The following is a 26,835-nucleotide window of genomic DNA, read 5'->3' as shown; positions in this document are numbered from 1 at the left end:
GGAAGAAAGAATACTTACATTTTCTTGGGACAAGGAAAATCAGAGCAGCCAGGTTTCTAGATTTTTCTTTGATCAGTCTGTTTAAAAGACAACACACAAATTTCAGATAGGATTTTGAGGAATATCTTTTTGTTTTCTGTTTAATTTTTGGTTCCATTTTTCCTGTTTGTGGATCCCCACAGCCTGACACATTTCTTTATGGTTTTCCCAGTCGATGTGCGCTTGCCCTTCCAGGCTGAGATGTTCATCCAAAATGTCATTCTGGTGTTCTTCTGTGTTGGGATGATCGCAGGGGTTTTCCCATGGTTCCTGGTGGCAGTGGCACCCCTCATCATCCTCTTTGCAGCTCTGCACATTGTGTCCAGGTAAAGAGGAAGGGTTTGTGTCTTCCAGGGCAGAGGATGGAGCCAGAGTTGCTGCCTGCCCTCTGACACAGAACTCATTCTCTCGCCAGGGTCCTGATTCGGGAGCTGAAGCGTCTGGACAATATCACGCAGTCGCCTTTCCTCTCTCACATCACATCCAGCATACAGGGCCTTGCCACCATCCACGCCTACAACAAGGGGCAGGAGTTTCTGCACAGGTTAGTGCTGAAGCAGGGCCAGAGGGCTCAAAGAGGAGCCAGCATCCCTGAATTGGGTCAGAGTCCAAGAGGCCTTTCTTGGTCAGAATAGGGGATTATAAAGATCATCACTAGTGATTTAATTGTCTGATTAAAATTCACTTGCTTGGTGGACAAAAACACACATTTGGAGTCTATTGGCTTTTGGTCCTGAGTGACCGTATTTGATGAAGTTTTGTGGGTTTTTTTGAACAGTCAATGATAGTCATTGATATTAGACTGACATTTTATTTAGTAGTTAAATATTGTTTATATGAGACATTTATGTACCTAGATAGTCATTGTGGAGATTTATATTAACAAGAGATTGGAACTAACTTAAAGTCCTTCACAGAGGACTGGTTAAAGGAGCTATGGTACATTCATTGAGTGGAATATTATGTGGCCCTTAAAAAACACAAGGGAGCTCTAAAGGTACTGATACCAAATGACTTGTAAGATATATTAGTGAAAGAACAAGGTACTGATGTGTGTGTGTGTGCTGTTCTCCCTTTTTTTTTAATTTTAATTTTTTGTTAATCCTCACTCAAGGATATTTTTTCCATTGATTTTTAGAGAGAGGGAGGGAGGGATGAGAGGGAGAGAGAGACATCGATGTGAGAGAGGCACATCGATTGGTTGCCTCCCGCATGTGCCCTGACCAGAGCCAGGGATCAGACCTGCAACCCTTTGGTACTTAGGCTGACGCTCTAACCACTGAGATCAGCAGCCAGGTCTATTCTCCCTTTTAAGTGTGTTTGTATATATAACATTTAGAATATCTCTGAAAGGATATACAGGAAACTAGTAGTTGTCGCTGGAGAGGGGAATGGAGCAGCTGAAGAATGGGCAGGAGAAAAACTGACTTTTCATGGTAAAACTTTTGTACCTTTTAAATAGTCTGTCCTATGCATATATTGTCTATTCCAAAAATTAAGTAATTAATTTATTTTTTAAAAATCTAGAGTAAAAGGATTAGGTTAGATAACTGAGAAAAATAACCTTAACTTTCAATGAAAAAGATTAAAATATACTGTTTGTGTGTGTGTGTGTGTGTGTGTATGTGTATGTGTGTGTGTAACTGCATTGAAAAAATGCTGGAAGGAAATGCAGCCAAATATTAACTCTGGTTTTAACTGGTAAGATTAAAACCTGGACTGTTGCATTTTCCCCTTTTTTACATTTTTCAATTTTCTCTAAAGAGCACATATCTTATAAGGAAGAAATGTGATTTTTTCTAAAGCAATGTACATTTGCCTGGAAAGACTTCCTGCTCCGGAGTCCTAGTTGTGTGTGGCACCTGAGCCTTCAGATGGGGTCTGATCTGCTCTCTAGGACCCCTCCTTCCTTGGGAAAGGTTGTCTACATTTTTTTTTTTTCTTTCTATGATTTAGCTCCTGGCTGTTTGTTCTATGGCGTTGGGAACAGGTACCATTCTGCCCCAACGATAGTGTGTCAGCAAACAATTTCCACTTTACATATTCAGTCTGAGAGTTTCCTTTTCCTGGCCTTGGGCCATTTCTGCAGTTTGCCTTTGTAACCTCTCTTTCTTTGAGAAAATGACTCCTGACCTAAGACATTTTTCTGGCTTGAGCAGAGCGTCTTTATTTGGTCTCTTTCCCTCATGCTTTCCCTGTGCTGTTAAAGTTGATATTTCCCCCTAACATCTTTAATATGATTCTTTAAAAGGGTAAAACTGGAAAAACCCCATGTCCTCCTACGTGTGGAGCCTAGAATGCTCTGCACTCTTTAAGTTTCCTTCTCCTCGTGACAAACAGGACGTTCTAAAGGCTTTGCCTGTCAGCTGTTCTGCCTTCCTCACAGGTACCAGGAGCTCCTGGATAACAACCAAAGCCCTTTCTTCCTGTTCACGTGTGCAATGCGGTGGCTGGCTGTGCGGCTCGACCTGATCAGCATCGCCCTGATCACCACCACTGGGCTGATGATCGTTCTCATGCACGGACATATTGCCCCGGCCTACGCAGGTCTCGCCATCTCCTACGCTGTCCAGGTCAGTCTCTGGGATGGGGGCATCACCGTCACTCTTTTTAGCCCTTCCTGTGTTGACCTAGCAGAGACATGGTAGGGGCCTCTCCCCTAAGCCACCGTTTCACCTGTGACTCCTAGAGCGTCTCGAGGACTGCTTTGACCATAACCATCTGGACTTGGCTGGGAGGATGGGAAAGAGGTAGGAGTGGTATATAGGAATAAAGGGATTTAAGTCTGTTGCTGAATTCACCATCCTGTCATCTCTGGCCTCCTCATAGTCTTCTAAGAGACACTATATCCTCAGTATGCTTCTTATATGCATTTTGTTTTCAGGCTCCTGCTTTTCCCAACACTGTTTCACGTGTAAAGCCTTCTGGTCCCTAGGGATGGTTTATGGTCTTTAGCTCAAAGAACAACTGGGAACTTGAGCTCTGACTAGGTATTTGAAGATGTTAAGGAATTATTAATTTTTTAGATATCATGGTATTGAATAATGGTGTTATGTTTTTAAAGAGTTTATATTTTGGAGAGATACAAGCTGGAATATTTATGGATGAAATGATAGGATAGCTGGGATTTGCTGCCAAATAATACAGAAGGATGGGGTGGTATAAATGAAAACAGTAGGGTCTGTGAGTTGACAGTCTTTTAAGATGGATGTTTTTCACATGGGAGTTAATTATAATGTCCTCTTCCCTCTTGTATATGTTGACATTTTTCCATATTGGAAAGATAAATAAAGAAGTAGCCAAAGGAAACCTGAGAAGAGATATGTATCTTCACAGATTTTCTAAGGTGCCTGTCCATGCTGTGCAGACTTACTTGATTATTAGATGGGCAGTAACAGAATCCTCAGCCTGAAGTGCACAGAGGCTCTGCGAGCACTTTCTGCCCAGCCTTATTTCTCTTAGCTGACTTTCCTGGGAGCACTCCCACTAGCTGTTCACAGGTTGATGTGTATCTCCATTTGTTGTGACTGCCACAGCAGGTGCAGGTACAAGTATGAAGCCACAGATACGTGTTACTGGTCATGTAAAGATGGATGGGAAGCCTTTGGATACAGGAAAGTTAGTGCCAGCAGTACCACAATGCCACCTGTGTTCACAGACAATTACAGATGATTGAGGGGGTAATGGGCATTGTCTTAAATGTTTAGAGAATTCCTGGCTCAGTTCCTAAAACCAGCTGCTGTATGTGCCCAGCTCTTATGAATGAGGTGTGGCCCCCTAGATGAAGGAGGTTTTCTAGTGTTGGCCTAGCTTGTATTGATAATGAACTCTCTCTTGGATTTTTGCTTTCCGTTATCAGTTAACGGGGCTGTTCCAGTTTACCGTCAGACTGGCAACTGAGACAGAAGCTCGCTTCACCTCAGTGGAGAGGATCAACCACTACATCAAGGTCAGACTGCAACAGGCCTTGTACTGTGATCTCACCCCTCATGGAGGAGTTTTACCCTTTTACCACCTCGGGTGGATATGCAAGGAAATGGCATGTCTTCTCTGCCTTATCTCCAGCAGGCGTGGAATGGAAAAGTAGCATAACAGTTTCTAAATATATTTGTGAATCATGTGATTGAGAACTTACAGTCATCAATTAGTTTCCAAAATGTTCCAAAAGTTGTTGGTTCAGTTAAGCTGACTCACGTAACATTTTTCTTACACTGTGTAAGACCATGCATTGTTTTAAATTTTCTCCTGGTTCACTTGTTCTTAACCAGAGATGGCCGTCATGACCCCCTGTGGTGCTTTAAGCAAAGACAAACATGGACCTCTCTATGGAGGTGATCCTGGTGCCATAGGTTTTGGATGGGGCCCTGGCTTCTGGAGTTTTAAAAGCTTCATAGCTAATTCTAAATTGCATTCATCGTTTAAAAACCAGATAATTTAGTTGATACTGAGACTACCTTGCTCTTCCCACCTTTCCTTAGTAACCCTGCAGTCTTGCCACAGGGCAGCGTCTTGCTCAGATCCCAATGGGAACTCTAAAAGCAATTTTCTGTAGAGAGAAGCAGAGTCGTGAGTAGTTAGGATTTTCAAATTTAACTCAGTTCTCAGGAGTTACCTATCTCATGAACTGCCAGGGACTTGATCGGCATTTATGTCGTTGTTTACATGGGAAGAGTACATTCCAAGTTCCAAATAATGACTTACAAGCATGGTGTTGGAAATGTACTCTTTTGGTTGGGAACTAGTGTGTTATGTAAACTGCATTTTCTAGCAGAGACATGCTTCACTGACTTGTTTTGACAGTGAACCTCATTAGTCATGGGATATTTCTGAAACTTACAAATGATTATTTTGGGAAAGAATGGCACATAGCCATCTAATATATCTGCTAATAGCTGTTCCTTATGTTTATACACTAGCCTCTTTGCCCAGTGCTCTGGTCTGTGGATGATACATGGGTGTATATATGAAAGTGTAGTGTTTGCTTTAATATCGCTGTTGGTGAGAGTCTCTCACTGGAGAGGTTGGGGTGGGTAGTCAGCTGTGGTACAGCATGAACCTTGCACAGCCAGCCATATTTCTGAGGAATGGCTCCCCACTGCCAGTCCCCAACCTGGATGTCTGTCCCAACATGAACCCTTCCAGCTTGGAGTTTTAGGCTTCATTCCCCACCCCCCAGAGCACTACAGTCTTTGGCCTTTACTTCCCTATAAGGCTGTAAGGCCCATGACTAGTTGCCAGAAAATTTTAAAACATTGCAAGATTTGACTGTTGATAACAAAAATGACAGGCAATTATATTAAACACAGGATTTTAAAGCTGGAATGGATTTCTATCTAATCCAGTCCCCACAACTTGTAGATGAGAAACTAAGACCTAGAGTGACAAAGTGATACATCCAGTCACACTGCTGTTAGTGGCAGAATTTGGATTAGAGTCTCTGTCTCCGGGAATGACTGAGACGTCAGAATGCCAGGATCTGATGACATGTTCAGTAAATGTTGTTACCTTTCTTTGAGTTTAGGCCAATGGTGGAATTTCACATGGTGGAGTCCTGTTTTGAGTGGAATATTTTCAGAGAATTCCAATACAAACTGCTGGGTTGAAGAGGAATAGAAGGCCTCGTGCCCCCCACCCTTGGCCTCCAAGGCAGTTTTGTGGAAGAATTCCTTGAGACAGGAGGCAGTTTGAAGGTCACTGCCCTGCCCAGCTGCTGCTTAGTAGTAGCCACTGTAGACTCAGTAGCCATTGTACTCTGTCTCTGTCTAACATTTACTGCCAAGGGAATCTTTCACAGCCCGGGGCCAGGGCTACCGCTGTTTCTGGGTGTTGGCTATGCTTTTCCTGGTTTAACTTCTCAGTGACAAAGCCCCCAGAATCTGGGGTCAGTCTGAACTGGCCACTTCTGTCTCCCCAGACTCTCTCTCTGGAAGCACCTGCCAGAATTAAGAACAAGGCCCCCTCCCCCGATTGGCCCCAGGAAGGAGAGGTGACCTTTGAGAATGCGGAGATGAGATACCAAGAAAATCTGCCTCTGGTCCTGAAGAAAGTGTCCTTCACCATCAAACCCAAGGAGAAGATCGGCATTGTGGGGCGGACAGGATCAGGTAAGGACACTCCAGGGCCTCTCTGGAGAAACATTTGAACCTGTAGGAGCTAAGTTCGGGGCCCGTGATTGCTGCCTATTGACTGTCACTCTCATCCCTTCAAACCAGCCCCCTATAGATGAGTGACGAGTGTCTCAGGTCTCACTGAAACCACTTTTCTAGGACTTTTTTTCAACCCGGCTTTTCTAACACTTAGTGCTTTTTCTAACCATAAAAGTATACATTCTCACTGCAGAACACGTGGAACATATGGCAAATTACAAACGGGAAGCGCACCCGTAACTCCACTACCTGAAGATAATTACCGTTAACATTTTAGTGGATATCTTTCAGGTGCTTTCTATCAACAAATACGTTTACAAAAATGAGGTCATTTTACACTCACTGTTTCATGGCCTGCTTTCAAAACCACCAAATATTTTCCATGTCAGTTAATATTCTCCGACATGATTTCTATGCAGCATAGTATGAAATTCTATTTTATGGATCACCGCAATTTATATTTAATAAGCTCCAGTCACAGGGCATGGCGTTTGCTGTCAGTGTTGCACTTTCTGAAGAGCACAGCAGTGAGCATCTGTATTTCTATGCAGTCAGAGGACTCAAGGTCTCTGTGATATATTGCCTGTGTAGCCTCATGTTTATCAGAGGCTAACTTAGCTCTAAATAAGGAACTTGTGTTCCTTTGAAGACAGAAATTAGTTTCTTGTTCTGACATCAGTTGCAAAGAATGTCAGAATAGGCCTTCATTTTAGGCATTTTTACTTCACGCTTATTCTTAGACGTGTATTATATGTTCCCTCTTGGTTTCTAGGGTCAAGACTTCAGTAATTTATTTATTTCCCTCTTTCCTTCCTGAATAACATTTCAGAGATTGAGTCTTGTCTCCTTTTACCCTGTGTACCCTTGTATAAGAGGTCTCTCTGGGTGTGTTCTCATTAGCTTTCTGAGCTCCATGCTTCCTTGTCATCAAAACTCTTCTAGCTGTTTTTCTTGCCATTAAAAACAACAACCACAAAGCCTGGCATCTTTTCTGGCCAATTTACTTTAAAGAACCTGCCAGGGAGACAAGAAAAAGTCATTTCCTGCTCCCTGTGTGAAGGAATTATTTCATGTCAAAACAAGATACTGCCTCTAAGTATTTTGCGCTGGCAAGAGGATGCTCAGCCAGGGAGGACGACTATCCCCAGGGCTCTTACTCTGCTCTCTCCCTTGGACTCCCTGTAGTGCATTAGCTGCCAGGGGTGCCCTGCTCTCCTGAAAGCTCTGACTGGTGTCCCTTCCTGTGATTTCCCTTTCACACTGAACTTTTCACCAAGACTTGATTAAACCATAAGTAGTGACAGAAGAGGAACAAACAAGAAAAATAAAACAATTATAAATAGCCTGGTTTACAAAGTCTAGACTCTAATCCTAATAGCTTCTTCCAAGGCTCCTAGACCCTGGCCCTGGGGTGGTTGTGAGGACTTTGTTGCCTTTTTTACCAGCACATTCTATCAGAGATTTATAGAACTATAGATTCAGAGAACTATAAAGTCTTCTAGTCCAGGTGTTCCAAACCGAGACATCTTTTATTAAGGTGGAGCAACTTAACCTATTTATTTGAGCACCATTCCTTTCTTAGCTTGGATCTTAAACCACTGCCTTGGCACTGAGGGAGAATCCCTCTCCCCGTGTATCTGGGTAAGGGGACACTCACCATGACCCCCAATCCTGAATACAGCCAGTCAGTTTTAGGAGGAGAAGGCCTCCTTAAGAGCTGTCCTGCTACATGGGCTTGGGTTTCCCAACTCATTTCTGGATAATGGATGTGAGGAGTCCTGCCTTAGGAAGGTGGGCGTTTCTCTAGGTTCCCATTAAAAAACAGATATTGACAGCAGGGCTATGGCTGCAGACCCTGGGCCAAGACAGGATATTTGTACCCTCAATGACCACTAAATAGATGAATTCATGAGACTCTTGTGAGAGCATGGAGACAAGAAGAGGGTAGGCATCCTCCAGCCAAGGAAATGTGGTTTAACAGCTAAAATCCTATAGTTCTCAATTTAAACTAGGGGTGAGGAACCTTTTTTCTGCCAAGGGCCATTTGGATATTTATAACATAATTCCTGGGCCATACAAAATTATCAACTTAAAAATTAGCTATGAAAAAAGCTCCTAGATTATTGAATTTCGAGTCCTGCCTGTGGTTGCCTTGGTAGGACCAGAGCAAATGCCCACGTTCCAGACATTCCCCACCTCGATAAACCATGGGTCTGAGCTGTAGAAAGGTAGATAGATAGCACTCTGTCAAACTCTTATTGGGGTGAGGGGGGCACTAAATGGAGCTTTTTAAGTGCTTATATGTTTTGACAGAGTAGTTTCAGTTCTGAGAATCTCTCCCAAGGAAATCATCTGAGGCAGGATTAAAGTTTGAGCAGTGACATATGCCATAACGTTATTATAATAAATTTTCAATAAACTACACATCCAACGTTAGAGGACTGGATAAGGAAGAGTACATCCACATGATGGACTATATTGCAGCCACCAAGATTTTATCTCGACAAGTTAATAATATATGATTGCATGCTTGTCATGTCACGTTAAGCGGAAAAAGCGATTACAACATTGAGTCTCTGGTGTGCTCTCCCTCTGAGAAAAAGACTAAAAGGAAATGTGTCATAAATAACAGTAGTGATTATGAGAGATTGATGTTATCTTCTTGAATTACTTATATAACTTAACATGAAGATTCAAGTAAGAAAAGCTGTTCTGCGTATCACCGTGACACTGAACTCATTGTTTTATCTGCCAAACCTGCCTTTCTCCCACAGTTCCCTGTCCTGGTGGAGTCACCTACAGCCACTCATTGACTTAGTCCAAAGCCTCCTTCCCTTGAGTATTTACCCAGTGCTTCTTCCATCCCCCAGCTGTTGCTGCACCAATGGGAGGCCTTGTCTTGTTTCTCTCTCAGCTACATTAATGGGTCAGAAAAGAGAGAAAGCACCTTGTCCTCTGGCTTGCCCCTAGCTTCTTTCCATATGATCTCTGTTCTTCTCACTTTGCTGAGAAACCTGTTCCTAAGGTGAAAAGGAGGCATTTTTCCATTTTACTCTCATGAGAGTGTAATGGTCCTTCCCATTCCTTCTCAGGCTGAAGCCTTGTGATTTAAATGCATATGCTTGGTAGCTCAGGAAAGTTCATCGTTTTTTATGTTTGTTTGTTTTTTCTGTTTCTGGCTATCATTTTACAATTTTCTAAGTTAATCTATTGAAATAATGATTGCATAGAAACAGAAAAATAGATGATTTTGCCATGAGAATTAACCAGCTTTGTAAGTTGCTAATGAGCTACTTTTCTGCATGTCTCACTCATCAGGGAAGTCGTCCCTGGGGATGGCCCTCTTCCGCCTGGTGGAGTTATCTGGAGGCTGCATCAAGATTGATGGAGTGAGAATCAGTGACATAGGCCTCGCTGACCTCCGAAGCAAGCTCTCCATCATACCTCAGGAGCCAGTGCTGTTCAGTGGCACTGTCAGGTGAGGACCTACACACCCGTTGCTTTGTGTCTCATTTCAAGGCCAGGCGGGCATGTTAGAGCCTCCCTCTGGGACTGAGATCTAGTGACCTCCAATCTAGTGCTTTTCCCACGTGCTTCCCACTGCAGGGGTGTGGGGCAGCCCCACTGTGCAAGGCCCCTCATTAACAAAATGGGGCTCAGAGGCCTTGCAGCGTGGTGGTGAGGAACTCAGAGAGATTTGGGCCCAGATCTCTGCTCTGTGACTTTGGACAAGCTACTTGACCACTCCTAAACTTGTTTCTTCATTCATAAAATGGGGATATTATTAAGACCTGTTGTTGTTAAGATTGAATAAATTTGTACAAATCATACAAGCGCAGAGCCTAGCAAATGACGAGCATTCAATAAACGGTACCAGCCGTCCTCAGCCTCCGCATCCTCTGCCCTCCGCGCTCTTCTTTCTCCTTGGTGCACCCGAGTTGCAGTTCTGAGGCTGGTGGTAGCCACTGTCACTACTCATGTTCTCCCATTTCCCAGCATTTCTCCCACCTTTACTACTTGGGAGTGATGCCTCTCCCTGCAATCTGCCAGCATGCCAAAGATAAAATTCCTCTTCTTGACCCATTAAAATAGTAACTAAGAAGGAAATATATTGAATCCCATTTTCTTTCCTTATCATTTATCCTACCTTTAGCCTTATGCTTTGCCTCCTAAAAACAATGGGTTTCCATAATTTGTGTCTTTTCCTATTCAAGTTGCTTCTCTTTCTAAATAAAAACAGTTTTAATTATATGGTCAACCGAGATAGGACTTCTTTGTTTTTTTAATCACCCTAAAAGTAGTATTACCATTTCCCCTTTAATTTTTAGCAGTTTCCAAAAAAATCAGTACTAATATAATTTCAAATAACCATAGGTGGTGTTCACATTTGTCTTAAAAACTAGGTCCTCCACCTCACCCCTTTTCTTTGGAGATGGCATTTAAACTCACTTATTCAGGGAGGTTTGGTAGATAAACTGAATTCTCAACTACTTCCTTGTAGGTTCAACATGCTTTCATGTGTTTATTTTGGCATTTCTCTGAAACACTAATGAATTTGGACAGCATAGACTGGATCTGTTGATGATAATAAGTCATTCCCTTTGGGTACTGAGATAACAAGGTCAAATAAGTTGTGCAAGAAGAGGATTAGAATTTATTGAAGATTCAGATCTAATATTAAGAAATTGAGAGGTATTGCCAAATCTACTCTTCGTTCCTATAGATCTCTCTACTTTAAGATGCCATAGGAATACCTTTGAGAATAAAATTGGCCTTAAAATTTTTGGCTCAAGACAAAACCATATTTTTCTAGATTTTTTAAAACATTATTTGGAAGAGAGTTAGGAAATAAGGCATGCTAAATTTTAGATTTCCCTTGAATATGCTGCCACCAAGAGCCCTGTGTTTATTTGAGAATCTTACAGCATTTCATGTGGGTCTGGAATCAGGGGCTTCTAGAGTTCATGGTAAAGAACTGGCCTGCTGACGTGCGCAACTGGTGTTTGTAGAACGTCGTGGAAGCACAGCTTTTGTGGGAGTCAAGGCCATTTGTTACCAGCTCCAGAGACATGTTGCTGCTTGATAAGCAAGTTCAGTAGTTGGTGTGCTGATGCCCTGAGTTTAGTTCTTGAGCTCAGAGTGCTGTCTGGGCGTCAGCAGTGCAGACTTAGGAAATCATAAGTTTCATTTATGGCATCTGTAATTCTGGCTTTTTAAGTCAGTGGTAGACACTAAGGACAAATAAAATCCCAGACCTTCTGTCCTCCTTTACCCCCTCAGGTTTCTTATAGATCCCAAACAACATCCAGCTTTTGGAGTTCTTTTGCTTTTGTTAGAAAACCAGAAAGCCTAAGTAATGAGTTTCCCAAAGCAAGGGAAGGGTAGATCAGCTGTTTCCTCAGCTTCCTCCTAGAGACTCTGAATTTGGAGACTGTGTCTCCAGCACCATTAACCAGCCTTATGGGTGAGAACATCTCCTTAAGATACCAACATGCGGTTAAAACATATAAAGAACTCTTAGAGGGAAAACAGGGTGATACCAAAATCAAACAGACAAAACTCAGAAAAAGTCACAAGATAAAAGTGTCTGAATTGTTCTACATAAAAATACAATCTAAAGCATAGACCAGTCCATTTGGGGGCACACCCCTGCCTAGATTAGCCAGAATCTCAGTCCATTCCAGTAGCTGCATCCAGCCCTCCCTCATCCGGCTGGCTAGGTCTGAGCTGTAAGGCCTCTGTTTCTGTGGCCAGTCCCTTTCTTCTGCCTTTTGCCCTGAGAGTTGGCTCCAAGAAGAGAGGTCCCTTCTCATTCTGCCCTAAACACTTTTGCTGACCTTCCATCTTTCGTGGCCCTGGAAATACTTTCCTTTTCTTTCTCCAGGGTCTCAGGGAAACCTATCTCTTGCCTCTGCCCTAACCAGCCTCTGCTGGAGAGTTTCCTGTCCTTGCAGACTGTCTGCAGCCTGGTGTGGCTCATGGTTCACCTGCCCCTCAGTGAGACCTGCTGACTGCAGCTGTCATTATAGTCTATCTCTGAGTTTCAGTCTCCTGTGTGGGGCGGGCACCTTCTCATCACCTGGAGCATCTCTGCCTGGCATCCATGTGTTAGCAAGAAGCAGTGTTCTCATTTCTTCCTACTCAGATGCCCTTTCTCCTTTTTGATCTGCCCATTAATTATTTTTACGTTTGAGGACTGTCTCTAGTTTTCAACTCACAGTCACAGGAACTGTAACTGAGTCCACAGGTAATTCATTCTGTTTTGGTTCATTCAGGGCCCAGACACCTTCAAACAAGCATGTAGTACTCTAGATGGCATGGAAGATGCTCCAAATTTGCAGCAGGTTTTTAGAATCTGAAGGTCTTTCAGTTTTCAGTTCTCCCTGAGTTATTCTATTGCTTTAGGGAGCTCCCTTTTCCCTTTTTTTTTTTTTTTTTGACAGTCTTAGTCCCTGTGGAACTGGTCAGGACTTGTTTTAAAGAAAAGGCAATGGTAGGCAGAGCAGGGATTTGAGCCCAGTTTTTCGGATCCTTTGTGTGTGCATACTCTCCCTCCACGCACTGCTCTTTGACTGTTATTACTGAAATACTTAAAAGTTGCAACATACTAATACCTCTTACTAGGAGTCAAATAACAGTAGGAGGAATAAGTTCTTTTATTTATACAAAGAGTAGTAGGTGGTGTACATGGGAGGCAACAATGAACAAGATCCAGACAGGGATCCTGGGCAGAGGATGCGGTGGGCAGAAAAACAAAGGTCCAGGGTGATGAGGGCCGTAAGGGTGAGCATAGGGACACCTTATCCAGGTGGAGGCTAAGGAGATACTTCCTAAAGGTAGCATCTAAGCTGAGACCTGAAGCACAAGAAGGAATCATAGCCCAGGAGTAAAGCCAGGTATTCCCGCAAGTGCTTTACCCACGTGAATGCAGGCCTCACACAGCCTTTTGAGGAGGTGCTCTATTCTCCCTGTCTTATGCATGAGGAACTGGAATGTAGAGTAGTTAGACTAACTTACTACTACAGGCATCTCAGCTTCCACCTCTGGCTGGTTAGGGAATGAGCCATCTGTGACCTTAAGAGGTTTAAGCCCTTTTCCCGTGTGTGTTTAAACTTTTATCCCAGACAGTGTGGTCTCTTCCATGGTGGATCACTGAGGAATTCCTCTTGTGTTTCTTCCTAGGTCAAATTTGGATCCCTTCAGCCAGTACACTGAAGACCAGATTTGGGATGCACTAGAAAGGACACACATGAAAGAATGTGTAAGCAAAGAACCGAGGGCGAGCATTGCTGGAATTTCAAGGGTGAAGACATGGCAATGCTGTGGTCACTTCCCAGCCTGCTCGGGCTGCCTCTGTCAGCCTGGTCTGTCCCTCCACCTCCAGGATATCTGTGGAGGACTTTAAAGCAGGGCTTCCAAGGCATTCCAGAAAGGGCATAATAGTTGATATTTCCTGACCCCCCCCCCCCCCCCCCCAATAATCATACTGCCCTTTTTACTGTCTATTGATTGAGGAGATGTAAATGACAACCACTCAGAATTCAGTAGTGCTTTTAAATTAATTTCTATTTTATCAATCATAACAGTATAACATGCTTTTGAAGTATCTATATATGAGCAAAAGATATATCATTCATTGAATCTGCAAAAAGCATGCAGCATGCACATAGATTCACAGATCTCTTAGGGTGGTAGCTCAGCAGGCCCTTGCCAGGGCCACAGCCTACAGATGGGTTCCCCTCACCTGGCGGAGGGTATCCATGCCCCTGCTTAAGTGAAGCTCAGGGTCCCCTGCCCTAACTCAGCTAGATCACCTCTGCTTTTATCTCTTTTAGATTGAACTTCCTCAAATAGTTTCATTTTCAAAAAATGTTCACTTACAGTAAAAAAAGTTTGACAGCCACGGGCCTACAGAAATTTACTTTCCCCATCTCCTATTGTATGACCATATTTTTAGTGGCCCCAAAATTAGGGCCACTATCTGCCAGGATTTGGGGAAATGAAAATATTGGAATTTCTGGGACATTTTGAGAGTATGAGGCTAACAGAATAGTATGTTTGAAATAGGGGCTGTCCTAGAAAATGTGGGTCCTGGTCACGTGATCATCACCCCTATACCCTCTTTCTAGATGAGCCAGGTTCTCAGCTAGTAATTCCTTCTTCTATTTCAGAGTAATTTACCTTTGCCACTGGATTTTTGACAAAATGTAGGGTGTTTTGTTTTTCAAACTTTACCTTTTTACCCTTCTAATTTCTTTCTTTCTTCCCAGATTGCTCAGCTACCTCTGAAACTTGAATCTGAAGTGCTGGAGAATGGGGAGAACTTCTCAGTGGGGGAACGGCAGCTCTTATGCATAGCAAGAGCCTTGCTCCGTCACTGTAAGGTACGGCAGTGTGGGGGGCCCGGGGGAAGGGGAGTGGTGGGAAAGAACAGGAAGGTGGAGAAGCAGCCTTTCCTTGTTGCTCTAGGTCCGAGGGCATTCCTGGCTCTGAGTCCAGTGGCACTTTTTTTTAATCCTCACCTGAGGATATTTTTTCCATTGCTTTTCAGAGAGTGAAAGGGGGAGAGAGAGAGAAACATCAGTGTGAGAGAGACACACCCATTGGTTGCCTCCCGCATGCGCCCTGACCAGGACTGGTTATCGAGCCTGCAACCAAGATACATTCTCTTGGCTGGAATTGAACCCAGAACCCTTCAGTCCTTGGGCTGACGCTTCAACCACTGGGCCAAACTGGACAGGAGTCCCAGTGGAACTTTTTAAAAGAATGCCCATAGGTGTTTCTGAATTAACCTTGACACAATTTGGGTATATTGGCAGGATTTTTGTTTGTTTTTGTCTTTAACTTCCCTGAGCCTTCAGTTGCAAGTGCGACTTTTGTTTCTGGCCAGTGCGTAGTTGTAGTGCTAGATACCCTGGACTTAGAAGATTTTAAAACTGTGAGAAATATCCAGGTCATCAGATCCAGTCCCCTCATTTTAGAAATGGGAAGAAGGGGGTCCAGAAAGGTGACTGTATGTGTTCAGGGTCAGAGCAAGTAGGGTGAGTATTTTGTTAGATGAGTATTATATGAACATCCTTTTGTTTATTGAAATCAAGGCAAACAGATAGATTTGATGTTATTTCAATTCTAAGCAAAATAGCATTTTTACATGTGTGTACCTACTTAGAAAAAACAATATATGGTGTAAAATTCAAATGCTAAAATACATTTTAGTAAAACCTAAATTAACCAGAATGCTTAAGGAATGGGTTGGATCCTCTTTCTCCCCTCTTTCCCGGCAGATTCTGATTCTAGATGAAGCCACAGCTGCCATGGACACAGAGACAGACTTACTGATCCAAGAGACCGTCCGAGAAGCATTTGCCGACTGCACTATGCTGACGATTGCCCATCGCCTGCATACGGTCCTAGGCTCTGATAGGATTATGGTGCTGGCCCAGGGACAGGTACTGAGCCTTGAGGACCTGGGCATGGCATGTGGCCCTGTGTGGGAGGACTGGCTGATTGGCATCTGAGCGTGGTTCTGAGCATTCAGAAAAGCAGCCATAGCAGCTCTTGTCTGGTTGCTTTGGAGGGAGCTACAGCCCCCTCCCAACAAGGGACTGAGTTAGAGGCACTCTTGGGTTCTCTTTTTGCTTTACTACCTGTTCTTTTGTTTGAAAACAGCAACACTCTGACTTAGGTCAGAGAGCAAGTTTAGTTAGTTCACATACACAAGTTCACATACACAAGAATTGCCCAAGGCACATTGAGACCAGCCACATGTGATGTTTGCTTTTTGCAATCATGTGGTGGTGCCAAACTTCATATCCTTCTATTCCAAGCTTTCCCACCACCTGGCCAGTTTGCCTTCATTTTCCTCTCTTTCCTTCAGGTGCTGTTAACTATAGACAATCTTGCATCCCCCTAAGCTTTTTTACCCCTGTGTCTTTACTCATACAGTTCCATCTACCTAAAATGCCCTTTCCTCTTCTTTCCTTTCCCATATATAGCTGCTTACAGCCTGCCTACCCCTCAAGGAAGCCAATGTCTACCTATCCCCTCGTGGTATAGTGCCTGCTCTAGCGCCCGACGCCATGCCCTCATACGACCAGTCCGAAGGAAGGACACTCTCCTTAGGCCAGTCTCTATCGGGCAGGACAGCCTTTCCCAGAAGCACCCCAGGAGACTTACCCTTACATCTCCTTGGCCAACATGTCCCATGCCTTTGCCCTGCAGAAGGGAGGCTGGGAAAGTATGTGGCATTGTCAGCCAGCACATCTTGCACTTTCCTACTGCAATATGATTTTCAATGACTGCACAGCCCTTACTCACTTCCTTTTATTAAAAAATTTTATTGGTTGATTTTGAGAGAGAGAGAAAGAAATTTCAATTTGTTGTTCCACTTATTTATGCATTCATTGGTTGATCCTTGTATGTGCCCTGACCGGAGATTGAACCCTCAACATTGATGTATCCAGATAACACTAACCAACTGAGATACCCAGCCAGGGCTCTTACTTCCTTTTTTTGTTTTTTTTCTGCCAGCTAGGTCTCCTGAGCTGCTCCTTTTCTGTCTTTAGGTTTAGGTCAGCTTGCATAACAAAGATGGCATTTGCCTGCTATATCTTTGACCTGAGCTGCAGTGTTTTCCCCTGCAGCTTGTAATATCTTGCCGATTGATTCCTTCATAACTAAAGCTGAAAGAATTAGGTGAAGGGGGTTTAGAGGTCTTTCTCTCTAACCTTTCTCCTTTCCCCTGGTTAGTTTTTTTAAAAAGGAACTCATTTGGGCATGGCAGAGCTAGTCAAATTATCACCCTGATCCCATCCTCAGGGGGGCTTTTGGGCTTGCCCCCCTTCCTGAGCATGAGTCCTCTAAAGCACCCCGAGTGTCCCCGAGTCCCATTCTGAGTGTCCCTATCTCCTTCCTTTGCAGGTGGTGGAGTTTGACACCCCATCGGTCCTTCTGTCCAATGACAGCTCCCGGTTCTATGCCATGTTTGCTGCTACAGAGAACAAGATCGCTGTCAAGGGCTAACTCCTCCCGCCTCCGGCGTCTCTTTCCTTCGGAGCATCGCCATTCCCTGCCCCGGGCGGGCGCTCTTTCTGTCCTGCCGAAACCTTGCCTTTCCCGATTTTATCTTTCACACAGCAGTTCAGGATTGGCTTGTGTGTTTCACTTTTAGGGAGAGTCCTATTTTGATTATTGTATTTATTCCATATTCACATAAACAAAATTTAGTTTTTGTTCTTAATTGCACTCTAAAAAGGTTCAGGGAACCATTATTATAAATGTATCAGAGGCCTATAATGAAGCTTTATACGTGTAGCTATATCTCTATATAATTCTGTACATAGCCTATATTTACAGTGAAAATGTAAGCTGTTTATTTTATATTAAAATAAGCACTGTGCTGATAACAGTGCAGATTCCTTTCTATCGTTTTTGTACAGTTTGCTGCACTGGAGATCTGGTTTTGCTATTAGACGATAGGAAGGGTAGCATATTGTTCTTTGCTAGCTGGTTGTTTCACAGCGCCAGGTTTTCTGGGTGTCCAAAAACGAAGACGTGTGGCAATAGTGGGCCCTCCAGCGGCCCCCTCTGCCGCCTCCCTACCACCACTCCGGGACAGGGGGGAGTAGAGGGGGCCCGCTGGCGGCCATGCAGAGCGCCGTGAATTCTCAGGGCTCCTGCTTTCTGTCCTGGTGTCACCTCCCTGTTTCTGTCAGGAGAGCAGTGGGGCAAAGCCCCAGACCCCTTTCTACTCCCTCGGTCAGGAATGAGAATTGCAGAAACATTCCTTGGTGAGAGGGAGTTTCTTTCCTGCCTTCCCCTTTTTGCTGTTGTTTCTAAATGAGAATCATGTCTCTTCACAGAGTGTCCCCACTGCCTCAGGTTCCTAATGCTGGCCACTGAGCAGAGCTCTCCGGCCCCCAGACCTGTTGGTTCCAAACCCTGGGGCTGACCGCTGCTTTTCCCGGTGGTACTTTTTCCTTTGCCTGGTCCCACACCTCCACAGTTCAGTGACAGGGTTCAGGATTTTGTGGGTCTGTTTTCTTTTCTCACTGCAGTTGTCGCACAGTCTCTTTCTCTCTCCAAAGTCTGCGACTTTAAGCAGCTCTTGCTAATCAGTGTCTCACACTGGTGTAGAAGTTTTTTGTACTGTAAAGAGACCTACCTCAGGTTGCTGATTGCTGTGTGGTTCAGTGTGTTTCTGCAAACCCCCTTTGTGCTGTGGGGCCGGTAGCTCAGGTGGGCGTGGTCGCTGCTGTCATCAGTTGAATGGTCAGCGTTGCATGTCGTGACCAACTAGACATTCTGTCGCCTTAGCATGTTTGCTGAACACCTTGTGGAAGCAAAAATCTGAAAAAGTGAATAAAATTATTTTGGATTTTGTAAAACTCTTGGTGTATAAAATAGTTCTCTGGGAAGGGAGCAAGATTTCTTTGAATGACTTTGGGATGCCAGAGCCTGGCTCTGAATATCCAGTGATGGTATTACACCTGAGAAGGGCCAGGAACAGAGCTGGCTGGTTGCAGGGGGCGTGGGGCCCAGTATGCCTGACATCGTCTGTGGTGGGCCCTGGTCCCTACGCCTGTGTCACCAAATAAAGCTGTGCCACCAATAAGAGTTTTGAGCGTGAGCAGGGTGAATGCTTATGGCAAGGTGGGTGGTTGTGGTGAAATATATTTCAAATGAACAGTTTGTTGAGGGTTCTCAGCAATTCAAACAATATAATTGCCCTTTCAGCCAATTCATTCAGCTCACCTCACTGAGAATTAAGTACCCATTCAAAAGGGTAATCACTCCAGAGTTTCTCACTATATTGTATTGAATGCAGCCAAGAAAGCTTTTAAACTAATTGGTACTAGTTCTGCCTACCATTAACGGAAATCATACCTTAAACCCAGCCTTTTTTGAAACTACTGTCTTGAAAACACAGGAGCTTGGCTCTAAACATTTTGTTCCATATTTCGAGTGCTCAGGAGCCACTTGTGGCCTGTGGCTACTGTATTGGACAGCACGGATGTAGCACATTCCTGTCATTGAGGAAGTCCTGTTGTATAGCACTGATGTAAACAAGCACTTTTATTGATGCCCTGGGTTTACCTTCCCAGAGGGTAACACGCAGCAAGAAGAGCCTCCAGGTCCTTTTCCTGTTCAAGCTCTCTGTTGCACCGTGACACTGACTTCCCCTCCTGTCAGCTCTGTTCTCATATCTCTTAACCTGCTTTGCCCTCTTAAAAGGAGGTATTTTCCTGCCTCTGCTCATTCCTTTTTCTCTCTATGCATGGATTATTTCACTCCCACAGGTACAGTGACAAACCTCCCACGGTGGGCTTGGCCTTTCCTTGCTACCAGCCTCCAGCTGCCCACTGAGTGCCTCCACTGGGCATCCCCCAGGTGCCTCAGACAGTTTCTTGAAAATCAGTGCTCCTCGTCTTAATTAGTAGTACCACTGTCCTCCTTAGTCTGTTAGGCTAGAAGCCCTGAATTATTATATTATTTTTTTAAATATATCTTTATTGATTTCAGAGAGAAGAAGGGAAAAGGAGAGAGAGAGAGATAGAAACATCAATGATGAGTTGTCATTGATCGGCTGCCTCCTGCACACCCCCGACTGGGCATCGAGCCCGCAACCCGGGCATGTGCCCTGACCGGGTATTGAACCGCGATCTCCTGGATCCTAGGTCGATGTCAACCACTGAGCCACACCCGGCCAGGCACCTTGAATTATTGTAACTCTCCTGCCCATTCCCATAAATTCGGTCACTGCATCACCACCGCCCCCCCCCCGCTGTTCATACTGTAATTATAGCCTCGTAACTAGTCTCACTGCCTTGGTGCCCCTCTCTGAGCCATTGTATTTACTACTGACAGTATGCAAACCAAAAATGCAAGCTGGTGAAATACTTTGCAGTCGAAGTTCCCATCAGTATAAAAAAGCAGTGGTACATTTACACAGTGGAATACTACTCAGCTGTTAAAAAAAAAGAAGACAGAATCTTACCCTTTGGGACAGCGGGGATGGACCTGGAGAGTATTACAATAAGTGAAATAAGCCAGTCAGAGAAAGACAAGTACCATATGACCTCATATGTGGAATCTGATGAACAAAAGAAACTGATGACCAAAATAGAACCAGAGGCATGGGTACACGGAACAGACTGACACTAGGCGGTGGGGGGCAAGGGAGCCCTAGATGAAAGAAGGTGAAGGGATTAGCCAAAAAACATATATACATAACACATATACACAGATAACAGTGTGGTAATAGCCAGAGGGAAAGGGGGCTGGGGGTAGGTGGAGGTGGGCAAAGGGGGGGATAAATAGGGACAGAAAGAGACTTTGCTTTGGGCGATGGGTGCAAGATGCAGTGTGCAGATGATGTTGTGTTGATTGTACACTTGAAATCTGTATGGTTTTGTGACCAGTGTCACCCCAATAAATTCAATTTAAAAATAAATTTTAAAAAAAGACTAGACTAATGGATTTAAAAAAATCTTCAGGGCAGACAGTTGCTTATAGAGTGGCCCATATTCCTTAGCCTGGCAGTCAGGTGTCCATTATTTGGCTTCAACTCTCCTTTTCTACTCAGTATTCCTACAATCAGGCCAATATTTTCACACTTATTGATTGATTGATTTCAGAGAGAGGGAGAGAGAGAAACATCAATGATGAGACAGAGTCATTGGTAGGCTGCGTCCTGCATGCCTCCCACTGGGGATGGAGCCCGCAGCCCAGGCATGTGCCCTGAGTGGGGATCGAACCACGATCACCTGGATTCTAGGTCGATGCTCAACCACTTGGCCACACTGGCTGGGCTATTTTCACACTTTTAAATCTTCTCAGCCTGGAATCCCTTGGTCATCTTAATAAACAAAGCCATGCTTTCCTTTTTAAACTCAGTTCAAATACGGTCTCCTCCACAAAGCCTTTCTCTTCAAACCAAATTCCTCTGGGTTCCTACAGCCCTTCATTTACACATCTATTTTAAGTTTATTTGCTTTTATGTTGCTTATTATAGTTGATTATTTTCTTATATTGCTGCCTATGAATTTAAACTCCCTGAAGGCAGTAAATCATCTTATTTTTATATACCTTATCATTTCTGGCTTAAGTATTATGTTTCACATATAGTAGGAACTTAATAAGTATCACACTACTCAATTGACTTGAATAGTGCCTACACATGGATGCTCAAAGAATATTTGTTAGTAGAAATCAGTGCTGTAGACTTACATTTTGGTGATTTGAATTTGATCACTTCAATGAGAGAAAAAAGTGGCATCAAGAAAAAGAAACCTTTATGTGGAATGATTTCAGGAAAGCCAGAAAAAAGAATGCCCAGTATTTGGGGAATGGCTTAGTGATATGACAGCTCCTTTCCTACCCTCTTTCTAATTGCTCACCTAGAAATAGGGCCTAGCATTGAAAGTAAATGAGCCAAGGGGGCACAGAAAGGCTCAGCAACCTGAATCTTGCACCAATGGTTGCCTGCACTGTTGTGCACCATATTTCTTTTAATAACTTTTTCCTGATTATAAAAGTAATGCATGCAGAAAGTTACAATGAAGAAACCAAGAACTGCCTGTACCCTATCGTGGCAAATGCATTTTCTAAAAATGGCTGCAGCAGCATCTACTATCACACATGCTTTCCTGCAATGTGACCTCGACACTCTCCCAACAAGAAGTGGAAGGTGGCCCGGCCGGTGTGGCTCAGTGGTTGAGTGTGGACCCATGAACCAGGAGGTCATGGTTCGATTTCCAATTGGTTAGATATGCCAAAGTTGCAGATTCGATCCCCGGTGAGAGCACATACAAGCAACAACCAATAAATGCATAAGTAAGTGAAACATTTCTCTCTTTCTGTCTCTCTCTTTCAAATCAATCAATAAAAATAATAATCCCTTTCAGAATGTGGTATCAGGAATATTACCCACTTCTCAATGAGGATTCTGAAGCACATTGTTTCTCCCTTCTTATTTTGAAATACAGGAAGTTTGGGCACTGTAAGTACATTTATCTCCATTTATTTCCCTTATCCTTCATAAGATTTTGGGTCTTTCCTTTTGTCTGTCTTGAATATATTTCATGTTTTAAATAAAAGCTGCTATAAGTCTTGTTTGGATAAGAGGAATAGGCTGAGTATAAGAAAGACATAATTCTGGTTTGATGAATAATTCTGCCCCTGGAGCTCTTTGAAGGCAGCCGCATTGGGATGTGGGTGTGCCTGTGGAGAGGGTGTTGGCTGCCCTTTGCCACACTCTTCAGACACCAAGCCACCTACTGAGCCCTGGGTTAATATTCCCTGGGGCCCAGCAATGCATGGGAGTGTCTTCAGTTGCTCCACTCCCCTTCTTCAAAGCTGAGGTTGAAAGAAAGCAGCTCTCTGTGGGAACTTCACTGGAGCACTCAACAGAATTCTAGATGTGGAGTTCATTGCAAAAAGTCAGACGTAACATCATCATTTCCCCACCTAGAAAGCCTGGAGACGTACAGAGTCAGCAGCTGGAGAGTGCTCATAGGGAGCAATCAAACTTTGGAGGATGGAAGAAGGCATGATTAACAGAAAAGTGTGCAAAGCAGGGCCACATCCTCTAATACTGGCACTCGCCCTTGCTGCCTAAATGTGGTCTCTGAGTCTGACCTTCCCCTCCGTGGGGCTCCCAACCCTCCCCAGAGATATACAGTCTTTTGGGGACTTCACCTGTCCAGAGGCAGTCAAGTCACCTGTATTTGTTCCCATTTACTCCCATGAGGCACTGGGGCACATTATGCAATTTAAATACCAACATAAGAAATAAAAATCTCTCTCTTTGTTGAGGTCTGTATGGAAAAGTTTGGGGACCTCTCCTGTCTCACCTCTCCTAATTCTTTCCATTTCTAGTGGTCTTTTCTTATTATTATCTCCTCTCCCCTTCATCCTGGAGGGAGATGTGGGGGAGTGAGGCTACAGGTAACCCCAAACCTGGCTGGAGTGAGGTGTAGTGTGAGACACCCTGCAGGAACTGAGCATGGATTAGGCACTGGGTTTGGGTAGATCTGGAGGTGGGAGAAGGCAGCCTTTTGATCAGCTATCCATCCATTGCAGGGGTGGGTGTGGGTTGAGGGATCTACAATGAGGGGCAGTCTGTTTTGGGAAATGGCTCCTGCCTCAGGCGCAGTTCCCTTGGCTGAGGCTGTGATGTGCACGCCTTATCCACTGTTTCTCCAGGAGCCAGAGAAGAGCCCCACCCCACCCCACCCCACCCTGCTGCAGTCTTGCTGGCAGAGAAGAGAGGAGGAGAGGAAAGAGCATCTCAGCCTTAAAGGAGAGGTTTCTGGGTGCAGCATCAGACAGGATGCAAATGACAGGCATTTGAGACCAGCTTGGACCCTGCGAAGGAGGCTCTAGAGCCGCATCAGAACCTCTGGAAGCATGGCTGGCTCTGGGTTTCTCATATCTGTATTCTCCTAGACTTCCATAAATGGCCTTTTGAGTAAGCTGCTTGTCCCAGCTGGGAGGCAGCGGTGGAAAGAGAAAACTGACTTTGGAGACAGTAGACCTGGGTTCAGATTGTAGCCCTACCACTTTCCTGAGCAAATAAATTTGACTTTTCTTCACCTGTAAGGTGGAAGCAATAACATCCTTCACAGTACTGTAGAAAAGACTGGCTTAGAAATTTGGTGTGAAAATGCCCCATCCAGGGAAAGTGCTCAGCCAAGACACTTCGGTTGACTTGAGCTGCTCCTCGAAGAACAGGAGAGAGGTCAGGACAAACGGGGGGCACCAGAGCCTGGGTGATGATGACGGCTGCAATCAAAGGGAGAACGCCCATGAAGGTGCAGCTTGAGGGTGGGCTACCACAGGGTAGACATACTCTGCAGGGGACTGTCCTTTACAGGGAAACCTTGTGGCCCACGTCCACCATCTCACTGGGGAGCCTGCACCTCACAATCAGACGCTGAGGGTTTTGGACAAGCAATGAAGGGGCTACTGTACTGGGGCCTCAATTTCAGACCTGTGTCCTGGACCTGCCATCCCTGAAATCTGACTGCAATCTGACGCTGTGTGCAGGGTGTGCCTTTGTTCCAGGAGTCACATCTCACCCTCACTGGCCAGAACACTGTGACCCTTGGGCAAGAGAGAGAGGAGAGGAAACTTGTCAAAGCTCAATATACTTGGGAGTGTTGAGCAAGCAAATCTCCCACTAGAGTAATACATTTCTATGGTCTTAAAGAAAAGGCCTTGGGTGCTATATATCTGAGAAGCATCTTTGGCCAAGATATCTAGATGACAGCTGGAACCGAATGGAATATGGTCAGTGGGTCCCAAGGCAGATGACAGACCCATCTTTCCATCCCACCATTGTCTCCAAAACCAGAGTCACCATCACAGCCACTGCCCAACTACCTTCATCTGTGCTACAGCCTCTTCTAAAATCCTCATGACCACCAGCACCCATCCCAACCATCCTCACGTGTCACAACCATCTGAATTACAAGAAGGCTGGGACAGCATACTAGCTTACACGTGAGACACATCCATTGGACTCGAGTAGCTCCCACTGCGGTGGGAAGAGGAGGTGGCATGTATGAAAGAGAAAGGCTGGGCATGTATGAAAGGCGTGCCATGCAGGAGCTCCCATAAAGGGGTCCCTGGTCTACTCACACAAGAAATAGTGAGCACTGTGGCTAGGGCTAAGAAGTTATTACGAAGATCATCACTCATAATAGCCTTTTGAGGGGTCAGTGGACAATGTATTGAGTGGTGTCTTAAGCAGGAGTTTTTAAATAATACAAAAATATTCTTCAAAATGGTAGCTTCTTCTTATCTCAAGCTCTTTTCAAAGATAAAAGTTTAACATGAAGTTGAATACATTCTGCAGGGAGTCAGAAAATACAGTTGAGGTTTATAGTTCTCTGGTGACCCCACTTGGGACAGGTTTCTAACATGAGCTGAATGAAAACATAATCATGCCTGCTCTTTGCCAAGCTTACTGTGTGCCAGGGGCTTTGCGCCCACTACATCATTCAGTTCTCACAATGACTGAGCCATCAGGTCCTGGATAAAAGATGTTGATTGAATTAGTTATCATCTATCTTTCCATGTAACAAATGACCCCCAGATTTAGCAACCTAGAACAATAGCATTTATTATCTTGCTGTTTCAGAGGGTCAGGGATCTGGGTGCAGATTAGCTGGATGCCTCTGATTCAAGGTCTCTCATGAGGTTACAATCAAGTTGCTGGCTGGGGCTGCGGGGGAATCTGAAGGCGCCACTGGGGGAGGTGCCACTGTGAGCTCACTCACAGGCTGTCTTCAGGATTCGCTTGCTCATGAGCTGTTGGCTGAAGGCCACCCCCAGTACCTTGACACTTGAGCCTCTACGTACAGCAGCTTAAAACATAGCAGTTGACCTCCATTAAAGAGAGCAAGTGAGAGAGCACCCAAGACAGAAGCTAAGGCCTTTTGGGAACCTAATCTCAATCCTGATAGCCCATCACATTTGCCATATTCTGTTTGTTAGAAGTGAGTCACGCCTGGCTGGTGGTTGAGGGTCGACCCATGAACCAGGAGCTCACCGTTCAATTCCCGGTCAGGGCACATGCCCAGGTTGTGGGCTCAAGGAGGCAGCTGATCAATGGCTGTCTCTCATCGATGTTCCTATCTCTCTATTCCTCTCCCTCCCCTCTCTCTCTAAAATCAATAAAAGCATGTTTTTTTAAAAAACAGAGGAAGAAGTGAGTCACTAGCTCTGGCCCATCCCCAAGAGGGGCAATTTCATAGGGAGTGAATGCCGGGAGTTGAGAATTATTGGGGGGGTATTTAAAGGCAATGTAGCGATGATGTGTAGGTGGCAAAGTTGACATTTTAATGAAAATGAAGTCACTTATCTTGGTGCCCTGGTGACTACTCTGTGCCTGGAGGTGTTGGCAGAACCCCAAGATGATCCTCAGAAAGGAGCTTTGGCTCAGCGCTGATGCTCCAGCCTGTCCCTGGTGGAAGCCTTGATGGTACAGTGTGGTCACTATGAAGGTATCAGAGAAAAGAGGTAGGGTCCCAGTCTTCCCCATCAAGACCGTCTTTGTTTAACTCTTAGAACCGAGGCTCAGGGCAGTAATGATTAATTTATTATTAATTTAATCAGCCATGAGATTCCTGCCTCCACACACATTTCTGCTTGGTGACAGCCCTATCCTTTACATGTTTTTGGTACTGTTATCCTTTTTTACAGATAGGGAAGCTTCAGCTTAGAGAGTTCAATGAACTGTCCCAAACACACAGTAAGTGACTTAACTGAGTTTCACACCCATGTCCCTCTGATTCCAAAGCCTTGGCTCTTTCCACCACATTCCTTGCCCTGTGTATTGCTCCAAAAATACCTCTGTACATAAGTAAATGAAACAACATGTATGGTGGAGATGTTTGCATTGTCCATTGGCCTGCCAGATTGGATGACACTGAACTGTCCTTGGCAGTGACTGGCCAGCAAGTTCATAGGTTTGACGAATGTCTCCCAGAATGTGAGGACAGGACCATGTCATCAGCTCATCTTGCTGTTGGCCTGGCAGGATGCTCTGGGTCCTGGTTGTCTAAAAGCTGTGCCAAATTAGGTCAAGTTTAAAAGGAGGGAACCAGGGTTCAGCTCTGTTTAATGCCATTTGGGATTAGAAATT

General features: G+C 44.5%; 1 protein-coding gene across 3 annotated transcripts in view; it reads left to right on the top strand.

The window, feature by feature from the left end:
* The window catches only part of ABCC5 (ATP binding cassette subfamily C member 5), a 73,800-nt gene extending 55,229 nt beyond the window's left edge, over positions 1 to 18,571 (top strand). For 2 of the 3 annotated variants that reach the window (XM_081137681.1, XM_081137682.1), the window contains exons 21-30: positions 212 to 365; positions 455 to 583; positions 2,426 to 2,612; positions 3,899 to 3,988; positions 5,954 to 6,143; positions 9,504 to 9,663; positions 13,368 to 13,446; positions 14,456 to 14,569; positions 15,470 to 15,634; positions 17,106 to 18,571. In XM_081137681.1, coding sequence (XP_080993807.1) covers positions 212 to 365; positions 455 to 583; positions 2,426 to 2,612; positions 3,899 to 3,988; positions 5,954 to 6,143; positions 9,504 to 9,663; positions 13,368 to 13,446; positions 14,456 to 14,569; positions 15,470 to 15,634; positions 17,106 to 17,207 — 1,370 coding nt within the window. In that variant the 3' untranslated portion in view covers positions 17,208 to 18,571. The remainder of the gene's footprint in view (positions 1 to 211; positions 366 to 454; positions 584 to 2,425; positions 2,613 to 3,898; positions 3,989 to 5,953; positions 6,144 to 9,503; positions 9,664 to 13,367; positions 13,447 to 14,455; positions 14,570 to 15,469; positions 15,635 to 17,105) is intronic. The other variant, XR_013998813.1, reaches the window with a different exon arrangement.
* The last annotated feature ends 8,264 nt before the right edge of the window (positions 18,572 to 26,835 follow it).

This window comes from Miniopterus schreibersii (genome assembly GCF_964146895.1).
Source record: "Miniopterus schreibersii genome assembly, chromosome: 5".
Taxonomy (NCBI): domain Eukaryota; kingdom Metazoa; phylum Chordata; class Mammalia; order Chiroptera; family Miniopteridae; genus Miniopterus; species Miniopterus schreibersii.
The sequence above is the reverse complement of the archived record's forward strand: the minus strand, read 5'-3'. Positions and strand labels throughout refer to the sequence as shown.